General features: G+C 32.9%; 3 protein-coding genes across 6 annotated transcripts; 1 reads left to right on the top strand and 2 right to left on the bottom strand.

Annotated features, from left to right (window-relative positions):
- On the bottom strand, positions 649-3750 carry LOC109342109 (transcription termination factor MTERF9, chloroplastic). Of its 3 annotated transcripts, none has more exons than XM_019580121.1 (6): positions 3506-3750; positions 2661-2727; positions 2472-2587; positions 1674-2363; positions 1041-1525; positions 649-969 (listed from the first exon to the last, which is right to left on the bottom strand). In XM_019580121.1, the coding sequence occupies exons 1-5, from the start codon at positions 3722-3724 to the stop codon at positions 1208-1210; spliced, it is 1410 nt and encodes a 469-aa protein (XP_019435666.1). In that variant the 5' UTR covers positions 3725-3750; the 3' UTR covers positions 649-969; positions 1041-1207. The 3 variants fall into 3 exon arrangements, with proteins under 3 accessions (XP_019435666.1, XP_019435667.1, XP_019435668.1); XM_019580122.1 differs by having other exon boundaries at positions 1046-1525; XM_019580123.1 differs by having other exon boundaries at positions 1060-1525.
- LOC109342105 (scarecrow-like protein 21) lies at positions 6097-9503 on the top strand. 2 transcript variants are annotated; one of them, XM_019580119.1, is made up of 3 exons: positions 6097-6228; positions 7371-7699; positions 7763-9503. In XM_019580119.1, exons 2-3 carry the CDS (start codon positions 7538-7540, stop codon positions 9164-9166), a joined length of 1566 nt encoding a protein of 521 aa, XP_019435664.1. In that variant the 5' UTR covers positions 6097-6228; positions 7371-7537; the 3' UTR covers positions 9167-9503. The 2 variants fall into 2 exon arrangements, with proteins under 2 accessions (XP_019435664.1, XP_019435663.1); XM_019580118.1 differs by having other exon boundaries at positions 7371-9503.
- On the bottom strand, positions 9660-10906 carry LOC109342106. Its single transcript, XM_019580120.1, has 2 exons — positions 10525-10906; positions 9660-10283 (listed from the first exon to the last, which is right to left on the bottom strand). The coding sequence occupies exons 1-2, from the start codon at positions 10727-10729 to the stop codon at positions 9697-9699; spliced, it is 792 nt and encodes a 263-aa protein (XP_019435665.1). The 5' UTR covers positions 10730-10906; the 3' UTR covers positions 9660-9696.

Raw genomic sequence — 10993 nt, 5'->3', positions numbered from 1 at the left:
CATTTCATGTATCATTCCTTATAAGTAGTCAAACAAATACTTAGTTGTTAAATTTTTACCTTAAATACATTTTTTTTCAATCAATTTGGGGGACAATTAATGTTCTCCCACACAAGAGGAAGGTTGCTTGTATAATTGTATTATAACCTTAAGATCGTGAGTTTAAATTTTGGAAACATATTTTTTGCATGCGAGGATATGATTGCGTATATTTATTGAGGTGAAACCTTCTGTACACTAAGTTTGTGAAAAATAACTCATTTTTATACATTCTGTATGTAACATGTTAGAAAGTAGCATGCTTGTTTAAAAGGGGCCTAAAACCCTCATTTACATGCACAATGTACCTTGAAATTTAGACACAAATAAACCTCCTCACATAACTTGGAAGGAGAAGTTGTACATAAGGCATGTAGAAGAGTTTACAGAGAAGGTAATTTGACTTTATAAGCACAACTTATGAAAAACAAAATTTATAAAACTTTATAACCAGAGAAAAAAGCTCTGCTTAGCTTATTTCAACAAAAAATAAACTCTTGTCCATCCTCTTCCACTACTGGCATATTATCATGTTGAGTAATGAGTACAAAAAAAATTTGAATAGAAAAATGACTTACAATTATCCTGCCCTGGCATGATAGTACAAAATATTGAACAGTCACTCATCACTAATATAAGAAAAGAAAATGGTTATTTCAACCAGTCCATGTGATACAAATGGATACAGAGTGGGTAACAAATAATGTATATATGTATAGTGATGGTGATAAATGTAAGTATGTAACCATTAAAGCCCTATTCATGAGATTACAAGAGAAAAGTAAAAGAATATATAATAGAATAATAAATCATTGAGGGTGAAAAGTAAAAGAATGTAACAATGACAAAATAGGCAAGCTGGATGCTGAAGATGATACAGCTTCCTTCTTCAATCTATACCAGTATAAGTTCACAATATTTGTCCACAACCTGCAATAATAAGTTAATGGGTTAATACGATATTATGGCAGTATTAATCATTTACTATTAAACAAGCCCACCTTACAGTGCAGACTTCACCATGATGATCTGTTCTGAGAGACTGACACCATATAACAGTACTAATAAGCTTTCACAAAATTCCGCTGGGACCATTACAGCAGAAATTAAAGGAGAATGTTCTTTCAAACGCATGCTTGTAGACTAACATAATGTTGATTCCAATCTGTCACATTTTTCTTTCATATTTCTCAGCAAACTTTTTAAGCAATAATCTCTGACGAAATGCCAAATATGTATCCAAACTGGTTTTAGCCCAATTCTGACAAAAGGATTCATCAGTTGGAACTAGAGATCCAAGTGGAAATGGTCCTTTTGGAGCTTTCTTTAGGGAAACCAAGAACCTATGACGAGGGCGAATTCTCTGGTCCAAAGACAAGCTAAGGTAAGTTGGGTATTTGGTCAATGAATGCACCTCATTGTGAAGTTCATTTACCAAGTACAAATACTTGGGCTTTAGATTCTCCTCCAGGGACAAAGATAGCACCTGCAGGCAAAGTAGGCAACAAGAGATCCAAGAAAACAGTGTGAGGCTAGAAAACTAATCAGCATGACTATGGTCATAGATTGAAATGAAGAAAATTAGAGCAGATATTTTCATATATCAATAATGAAAAAAATAAATGCTAAATGACCTGTGTAAGGCTAGTCAAGACTTTCAAAATGTCTGCATTTTTCATTCCTATGCTCCTTAGAAAATTTATCCTTGGCAATAATCCATCATCTATGCTGTAATGGAGAAGCTGAGGATGTTTTTTCACCATTTTTACTATGCTATCTTTAGGAGCTCCCAACTCTTTGGAAAGAAACATGTATCGAGTATTCCATGAAATGTCGATACGCTGGACAAGAATTTGAGGGCTCAGCTGGATTACTTTACCCAAATCTTTTTCATTGATGCCAACTTCCTCAACTAAATATCTTACTGTTGGTTTTAACGAATTTTCAACACTGTACGAAAATAAGGACGGTACAGCAGCAATGATTTGCCCTATTCTGGAATTAGGTATACCCAAGCCCGTCAAGAAAGCAACATGGGACTTCAAATTGTTTTCCAGCGTATACTCCAGAATTTGTGGCTGTCTCAGAAGGATTTTTCTTATATCTCTATGTTTGACACCAACACTCATTAAGTATTCTAATCTTTCCTGTGCAACACATACAGTCATTTGAAATGATGACATGTGCCTCTCATACATTTGGAGAAAGTGTGATTCCTTAATTCCAAAGGTGCTTAAGTAATCGAGAAGTGGTAACCATCTCACATCCAAAATAATCTCTTCTGACAACCGTGGATATTTTTTATCCTTCAAATTTCCAACAAACTGCAATTAAGAAAGGATATTAAGTTTCCAGAGCACCAAAACTACATTAAGTGGCATGATTTAACACTTTTGTAGTACTTAAGAGCTTATTGTATCATCATTTGGTACCTTTCCGCTGCTATTCGCTTGTAAGGAAGCCACTCTCTCACTTCTGGGCATTTTTGTGCTTTGTCCATTATGAAAAGATTTTACACCCCACTCTTTCTTTTGTTCTCTATCTTTTCCTGCATTAATAATATCATGCAATATTAAACTTTCCTCTTAAAACTAATCAGAAAAAAACTATTTTGAGCATACCTTTAATTGCATGTAGCTTGGATCTCTTGTCATTGACATCAAATCGAGCAGGCTCAGCAAATTCGTCCTATGCATACCAAATTTCAACAGATGATTAAACAGCTGAGTTACATGTATGCCACAACCGTGGAAAACAATGTAGGAAACAACACAACATTTGCAAGTCACATTATGGTGTCCAAAGTGCAATGCTAAGTCGTGGACAATCTCGGCATGCTTATCTATCAGGATTAATAAGCATAACAAAATTTTAAACTAGAAATACATTGTGAATAGGGTGGAATCATCGAACTCTTTCTTTCTTTCTTCAAAGGTAAGACAAGACCTGTAGTGTAAGTAAGTTGCTGATCATTAACTAAAGTAACAGAGCTTCTCAACTGGTTTCATTTGATTTCATTGCTAAGTTGGTCCATGACAAAAACTTGCATAAACTAAACTACAAACATAAATCGATACTACAACAACCACGGCTTTCCTCACTAGCTCGGCGAGGTTGACTACATAAATAAAACGACATCATCATATCCTATCACGAATCATGTCTCTGAACAACCCGTCTACATCTAAATCTTATGTTAATAGTTTCACCTAAAGTGCTTGGACTACCCTCCATATGATATACTCTGAATAATTGGGGGTGAACAAGTAATTTCTCACATTCCTGAACCATTATTTCAAAACTCAACCATTAATTATTAAAAATAACATGTAATAGTTAATCATTAATTTCAATAATGGAATTGAGCTAAGTGTAAGCAAGAATTATTGTAGTTGAGTAATAATGAAAATAAAATAGAGATATATATAAAATGAGAATGAAAATGAAGAAAGAGAATGAAACTGACATCATCAAAATCATCATCATCATCATCAAAATCATCATCATCGTCATCATAGGGAGAGAGAAAATCGCCATACTTAGACTTTCTGTTAGTTTTGAGAATTCTGGGATTGGAATGTGAAGCTGCAACAACAAGAACAACATTCTTATGTGTTGATTCTCTTCTTTTACGTTCAGAATTGAAAAGAGGATATAGAGAAAAGAGAGTAGTAGTAACTGCCATGAAGAAGAAGAAGAAGAAGAATATACTCTAAAACCCTATAAAACCAAAACTGCATCTTTAACCTTTATCTTTATCTTCATCTCTATCTTTACTCACACCTCACCAAATAATTGCCAAACATTCCTTTTTAATATTTATAAATGCTTATTGCATTACTTTTTTTATTTATAAAGATTTAATATGTATAGACTGACAATGTAAATACATTTTTTACACGGTTAATAAATTACTCATTATTGATTTAATAATGATCCACTAATAGTATAAATTTTTTTTACTATCAGTACACAGATTTTAAACATTTTTTTTTTAATTTCATCTATTAATTATATATTGATATGTACATTACATATTAATTATAATTGAAAAGTAATACACTAATATAAGTTTTTAGTTGATTATAAGATTTACGATTCAATGGTATACATATATTATGTAACTTGAATTGCAATTATAATAATTAGTAGTAAGAATCAGTTTGTATTTGTCAACTCATATTCTTATTTTATGATATTAACGATTCAAATTTTATATATTTTATGTTTGAGAATTATAATATATTTTTGCTTTGAGTATATTTTATGTTGTATTTTTATATTGGTGTTCTTTATATTTTTATTTTTTGTTTTATTGTAATATTTAGCTTAAGGTAAGAGAATTGGTTAATATGTTGGTGGTCATTACTTATATTTATATGGTTTTTTATAAAAATTTAAAAGTGTCAATGGTAAAATGGAAAAATAAAATTATATCAAGGTAGTAAATGTGATTTTCATGTCAAAATTAGGGGTGGGTAGGATCAATCTTATCCGCTGGCTCATTTAACTTGATCATGATCACAACTGAATATGGTTAAGTTATATTGGGTCTATAGCTGAGTTCAGTTTCAGAAATTAAATCCGATCAATATTTATGGTCAAATAAGGGATAAACATGTCTTAACCTGACTCGTCTCATAGTCACACATTCATCATGTTTATATGCATAATTATTGAATTCTCGACGGAGAATAATGACACATCTTTAGCCGAAAGTATCATTGATTAACAATACATACACATATCATTTCATATGTAAAATTACATATTCGTAATATTAAGAAGATTTTATCTAAAAGTGGTGTGCATTATATTTAATATGGTTTATAGTCGAGTTCGAAATCGAAGGTTAACCTAGTTGACATCTAAGATCAAGTTAGCTTCAGATTTAGGGTCAAGTTCAGATTAAAAAATGTGATCCAACCAACATGTAGAACTAAGTAAGGGTTAAATCTAACTCTACTCCTGTTTTCATAGTCATCATTACTCATTGATGCATACTTGTATTTTCTATTTTTTCATAAAATCCTCCAAAACCAATTATTTAATAATATTATTAAAAAAACTAGAAAAACATTCAAAAGTTGTGCCTTATTTTGAGAAATAATATTGTGGAACTGATTTTTTATTTTTCAAAAAGTATTATTCCAATAATTTTATAGAAAGTAAGCATTTGTAATTTCAAGCATCCTAAAAAAATGCAGCATTAGAAATTGATTAATTATAATAATATGCATAAAGAAATGAAGGTAGGTGTGTCGATTGGTGATAAAGTCGTTGAATTGAGACAAAAAATGACACATTGGCTAGTACACGTGGTTATGTCCAGTTTAGACACTGTATAGTTGATTAATTGTCAATAAATGCACGTGTTTTTATTTTTACTTTAAAAAAGAGACATGTGATAAATAATGCTCATATAAAGAAATGAGTTTAACCAAAGTTAGAAAACATGTATTCATATTTTCAAATTACAAACCGCGTCTTAAAAAAAACAATTTTTGGCAAACCGTGTGGGGCATAATGGAACAAATAGAATTCTTATTTTTATTGTATAAGATAGATATGTTATATATATATAATTTTCCTTTTCCAAACAATACCAAAGACCAGACTTAATTATATAATGATTATGAGGAGGTTTATAAAGTTTAAGTTTGATTAACCATCAATATAAAGTTTAAGTTTGATTAACTATCAATATAAAGTTTTATGATTGATTATGGTACATAGAGTAAGTTATCACATACTTTGCCTTAACTAATATATTATTAATATTCATCAAAATAATTTAGAAATGAAAATATGTGTTGAATTCAACTTTAATTAATCAAGTTCAATAACAAACAAAGAAATGACAAATTTATGAACGTTTTTTTTGGTATTAACAAATATATATCCTCATAAAGAAATTAATCTTTTTCGAAGTTTGTGATTATCTTTTCCAATAAATATTGATTCTAAGAATCAAATCTTCAACCATGATGATCTAATGACTTTGTATCACCACATCAACACTTTAAAAGAAGAATGGAGCAAGTACAACTCAACAACCTTTTCACTTGTATTTGGTCTCAAACATCCAACCTTGTATAAATAAAACCAAACAAGCATAAACTTTTAATAACACTTGCACTAGTTCTTCTTCTTACTTCAAAGTTGAAACCATGTTATCCTTCATTTAAGGTGAGAGTCTCTTAAACTATTGAATTCATATTGTTTTCATGGTTTGCATGTAGATGTCATGATTTTACCATCAAGTGTTTGTGATTGTTAAGTTGATGATGATCTTGCATCGTATTTAAGTTATCATAGCAGGACAAAAAAATCACTTTTTTATTGTGATTATAGCAGGACAAAAAAATCACTTTTTTATTGTGATTATAGCAGGACAAAAAAATCACTTTTTTATTGTGATTATAGCAGGACAAAAAAATCACTTTTTTATTGTGATTATAGCAGGACAAAAGAACCATGAAATTTTCATTAACAGCATGCTAATCATATTTTGTGGGAAATGATTTTCACCCCCTTTTGGTTTATAGATTAATTACTTTTTTTGCTTCTTTATTTTCATGTTTTCAGCTTTTTTGGGGGTACATAGAAACTAGCTTTAGCTTTTATTGAGTCATAAGGCCAAGGGTGATTGATTAGAATTTCCATGTCTCAGTGTTTTCTTTTAATGTAATATGAATTAAAGTCTACAGCATGTGCTTCAAGAATTTTGAGTTCAAGCAAATACAGCTAGTTTCTTTTTCCCCCATGATAGCAAGTTTAGGTTTTTGGTGGAGTTGATCTTTTCTGTTTTGTGGGTATTTCCTGAAGAACAACTCAATCTTTTTACTTTTGTCATTAAGAAGCCATAAAGAGAAAAAAGGAAAGATCTTGCTTTAGTTGTTCTAAGTTTGATGCATCAAATTTGATAGCATAGACAGTAACATGTGGTGGAATGTGAAAAATTATAGCTGAGACTGATTTGTGATTAAAGGATTCGAATAAACTAATAAATCAGTTGAGTAAAGAGATTGAGAACTACAATATTCTGTACATGTGCTTTCTTAAATCTGGAAAATATGGAATTATGGATGCTTGCATGACTCTAATAAATAATCCATCTTATTTCTTGATGATTTTGACCCTCTGTTTGATAATATGTTCGGTAACCGTAACTCGTGACCTCACAGAAACACCACTTTTAGCCAACAGCCTCAACACTACTTGCTTCTTACTACATCAGGAAGACTGCATTTATTTGTTTCTATTGATTTATCTACGCTTATTTTGCAATCTATCATTGTTGCTCTAATTTAATGTTACCCTTTATGTAGAAATTGGATCAAAATGTTGACAATGATCACGGAGCTTAAAGAGTAGAGGTTGCTGACATTCGTTCTTCCACAAAGAAAGCAATCAAAAACTTCGGAAGTGTTGTTGCATCCGAAAATCCATTTTGTTGTTGTTCGAGTATATTCTAAGGATTTGCTACTTTCCAAATATGCAGATGTCTCATAAGCATAAAATGTCCTATAGCTCCAGCGGCTTCTGCATTGAGCCTGTACAAAATCACGAGTCATATTGCTTCCTACCAAATGAGACCCTAGAAAACTACTCTTCCTCTTTAAATAGCAGCCAAGGTACCTATCCTCCGGTTCACACTATAAAACAATATTGCACCCTTGAATCGTCCACAAAAAACAGTTTCCTTAGCCAAAACTCTACATCTACTGGAAGTTTCTCGACTAACAATAGCCCAGTGTCAAAATCATATGTGTTAAGGTCACAACATTATCTTGAAATCATTAATAATTCGCTAGAGAATGAATCTTGCTTGACACACGAAAACGATGATGACCTGAGGCTAAAGATGATAGAACTCGAAAGCGCTATGCTGGGAGCTGATGCAGATATTCTAGACATATATGATATTATGATTCCACAAGAGTCAGATCCTAATTTGTTAGAGGCTGAGAAGTGGAAGAAAATGATGGAGATTGTATATAGAGGGGATTTGAAAGAGATGCTTTGTGCTTGTGCAAAAGCAGTAGAAGGGAATGAGAAGGAGACAACTGAATGGTTGATGTCAGAGTTGCGTAAAATGGTGTCCGTCTCTGGCAACCCGATCCAACGATTGGGAGCTTACGTGTTGGAGGCTCTTGTTGCAAGGCTAGCCTCTTCAGGAAGCACAATCTATAAATCCTTGAAATGTAAAGAGCCGACAAGTAATGAACTCCTTTCATACATGCATGCACTTTATGAAATCTGTCCTTACCTCAAGTTCGGTTATATGTCAGCAAATGGAGCAATTGCTGAAGCCATGAAGGATGAAACTGAAGTCCACATAATTGATTTTCAGATTAATCAGGGAATTCAGTGGGTAAGTCTAATCCGAGCACTTTCTGGTAGACCTGGAGGACCTCCGAAGATTAGAATAACGTGTCTTGATGACTCTACTTCAGCTTATGCAAGAGGAGGGGGACTTGATATTATCGGAGAAAGGTTATCAGGACTTGCCTTGTCATATGAGGTACCTTTTGAGTTCCATGCTATAGATGCTTCTCCTTCCGAGCTTCAACTTGAAGACCTTCAACTTCGATCTGGTGAAGCTATTGCTGTAAATTTTGCCATGATGCTGCACCATGTGCCAGATGGAAGTGTGGATGGTAAGGACTATCGTGACCGATTGTTGAGATTGGCGAAGTGCTTGTCTCCTAAGGTAGTGACTCTAGTTGAGCAAGAATCAAATACCAACAACGTCCCGTTCTTCCCTCGGTTCGTTGAGACATTGAACTACTACTTGGCTATTTTTGAATCAATCGACATTGCTCTTCCAAGGGAGCACAAAGAGAGGATTAATGTGGAACAACATTGTTTGGCTCGAGAAGTTGTCAACTTAATAGCGTGTGAAGGTGCAGAAAGAGTAGAACGTCACGAGCTTATGAATAAGTGGAGATCGCGTTTCACAATGGCTGGATTCACACCATATCCATTGAGCTCCTATATTAATTCCTCAATCAAGAATCTTCAAGAAAGATATGGCAGACACTACACTCTAGAAGAGAGTGATGGTGCTTTATATCTTGGTTGGATGAATCAAGTTATTGTTGCCTCTTGTGCTTGGAGGTGAAAATCCAATAAGACCATTTTTAAGGCTTTTAGTTAGTTTATGTATCATACTTATCTTCCTCATTCCATGATCAGAATTAATGTATGAAGCTTACAACAAGCAGGGCTATAGATTTTCAATTTTGCTATGCTTTGTGTCTTAGATTAATGCTCAGTTTGACACAACAAGCTACAAATCTAGCTGAATGCTGAAAGTTCAAAAGCTAGAAGTTGAAAGCTCATGGCTGATAAGCTAGTTGATTGAATTGAAAGTATTTGGTGAAATTAGTTGGTCAACTAGCAAAGTGTAAATGACTTGAAATCTCAAAGTTTATAAGTCATAAGCTATTTTTATTGACAATTCATATCAGAGCTTATAAGCTACAACTTTTTAAAAACAAAAATCCTACTTAACCAAACATGGCTACTAGCTTATTTTTGGTCAAACAAACTCTTTGACTAGATTATAAGCCTCTAAAGGGTGTTGTCAAACACACTAAATACTTCTTAGTAAAGATAAAAAGAATAGTGACAAATTATACCTACAAAATCTCAGCTGAAAATTATCACAAAACATGGAAGTATAGAATTAGGATTTTGTACTACAAATTTTGCTAAGCTAAATTGCATTTCTCCTAAACCATTTGAGTAAGACCATTCATATTCACTATCAACTTCATTTTCTGTAGTTCCAGCAATTACCCTGCAAACTATTGCAGCTCTTTTCAAATTCTTTATTCTTGGAGTTCCACTTAACTCCTTGCCACTAGTATTAACTTCTACCTCACCATATTCCACATTGAAATTGAATTGAATTATTTGGCAAAGACAACAAGATGGATCTTTACAGAAATCATACACTTTCTTTGCAGAATTCTTCCCTCGGAAACATCTTATCGTCGTGCCGTAGAACCGCAACAACTCGTTTCCATCTACCGTGCTCCTTGGATGCCTTGGATATTGCTGGCACGCGTTCGTCTTCACTTTTTCTCTGTAGTTTTCAAACCTTTCAAGTACTTCTGCTGAGTAATTCACCCTGAGGACTGTTCTAACCTTCTTTGGTGGCTTTGAGGTGTTCATCCAAGCTTTATGAAAGATCATCTCAACAATTTTTCTTGAAGGGTCTTCTAAACTGAGCTCTATCAAAGTTTTACAATGACAAAAATAGTTAAAGAAAAGAATAAAACAAGTTTGAATCATACATATAAGATATATCAGTAGTTCTCAAACTAGTTCCTTCTTACCATGTAGCATGTTACATTTTACATGGACTTATGATAAATTTAACTACCATAAGATCTCTTAATATTTCTCACTTTAATTTGAAAGACTTAGTGAATTCTTAAGGCTCAAGAGGATGAAAAAAAACAACCATTTTACCATGAAGTTGTGCCAATGTGTTGCATGGCCTTGAAACTATTTGCTTAGTATGAGTTTCCATTATAGGACTATTATTGCTGTTCATTTTCTCCATTTCAGAAACATGGCTACTTCCTTTGACACATTTTTCTGGCTTCATGATAACATCACTGAGCTTGTTTCCACATTTAGCATTATCCTTCAATGAGATCCACCATGCAAGCATTTCTCTCACTCTCTTCAATATCTAAGTGAGTGTAGATTGAAATATTTGAACACAGAAGGAATGTTTTCTTGTGAAATAGTTTTATTCTAAGGATCATACAAAAAATTTGAGTGAGAACAAATATAGATAAATGATTTTTGTTCATGTATAATAGTTGAGAAAAGTGAGACTCTAGTGCTATTGTCTTTAGTCATTTATTATTCTATCTGTTGTACCATACTGCGACCGGGAGCCTCCAACCACAGGTTGGTTCCATTGTTAGTG

This window comes from Lupinus angustifolius, chromosome LG02, assembly GCF_001865875.1.
Source record: "Lupinus angustifolius cultivar Tanjil chromosome LG02, LupAngTanjil_v1.0, whole genome shotgun sequence".
NCBI lineage: Eukaryota > Viridiplantae > Streptophyta > Magnoliopsida > Fabales > Fabaceae > Lupinus > Lupinus angustifolius.
Note: the sequence above shows the minus strand (reverse complement) of the source record. Positions and strands in the feature narration are given on the sequence as shown.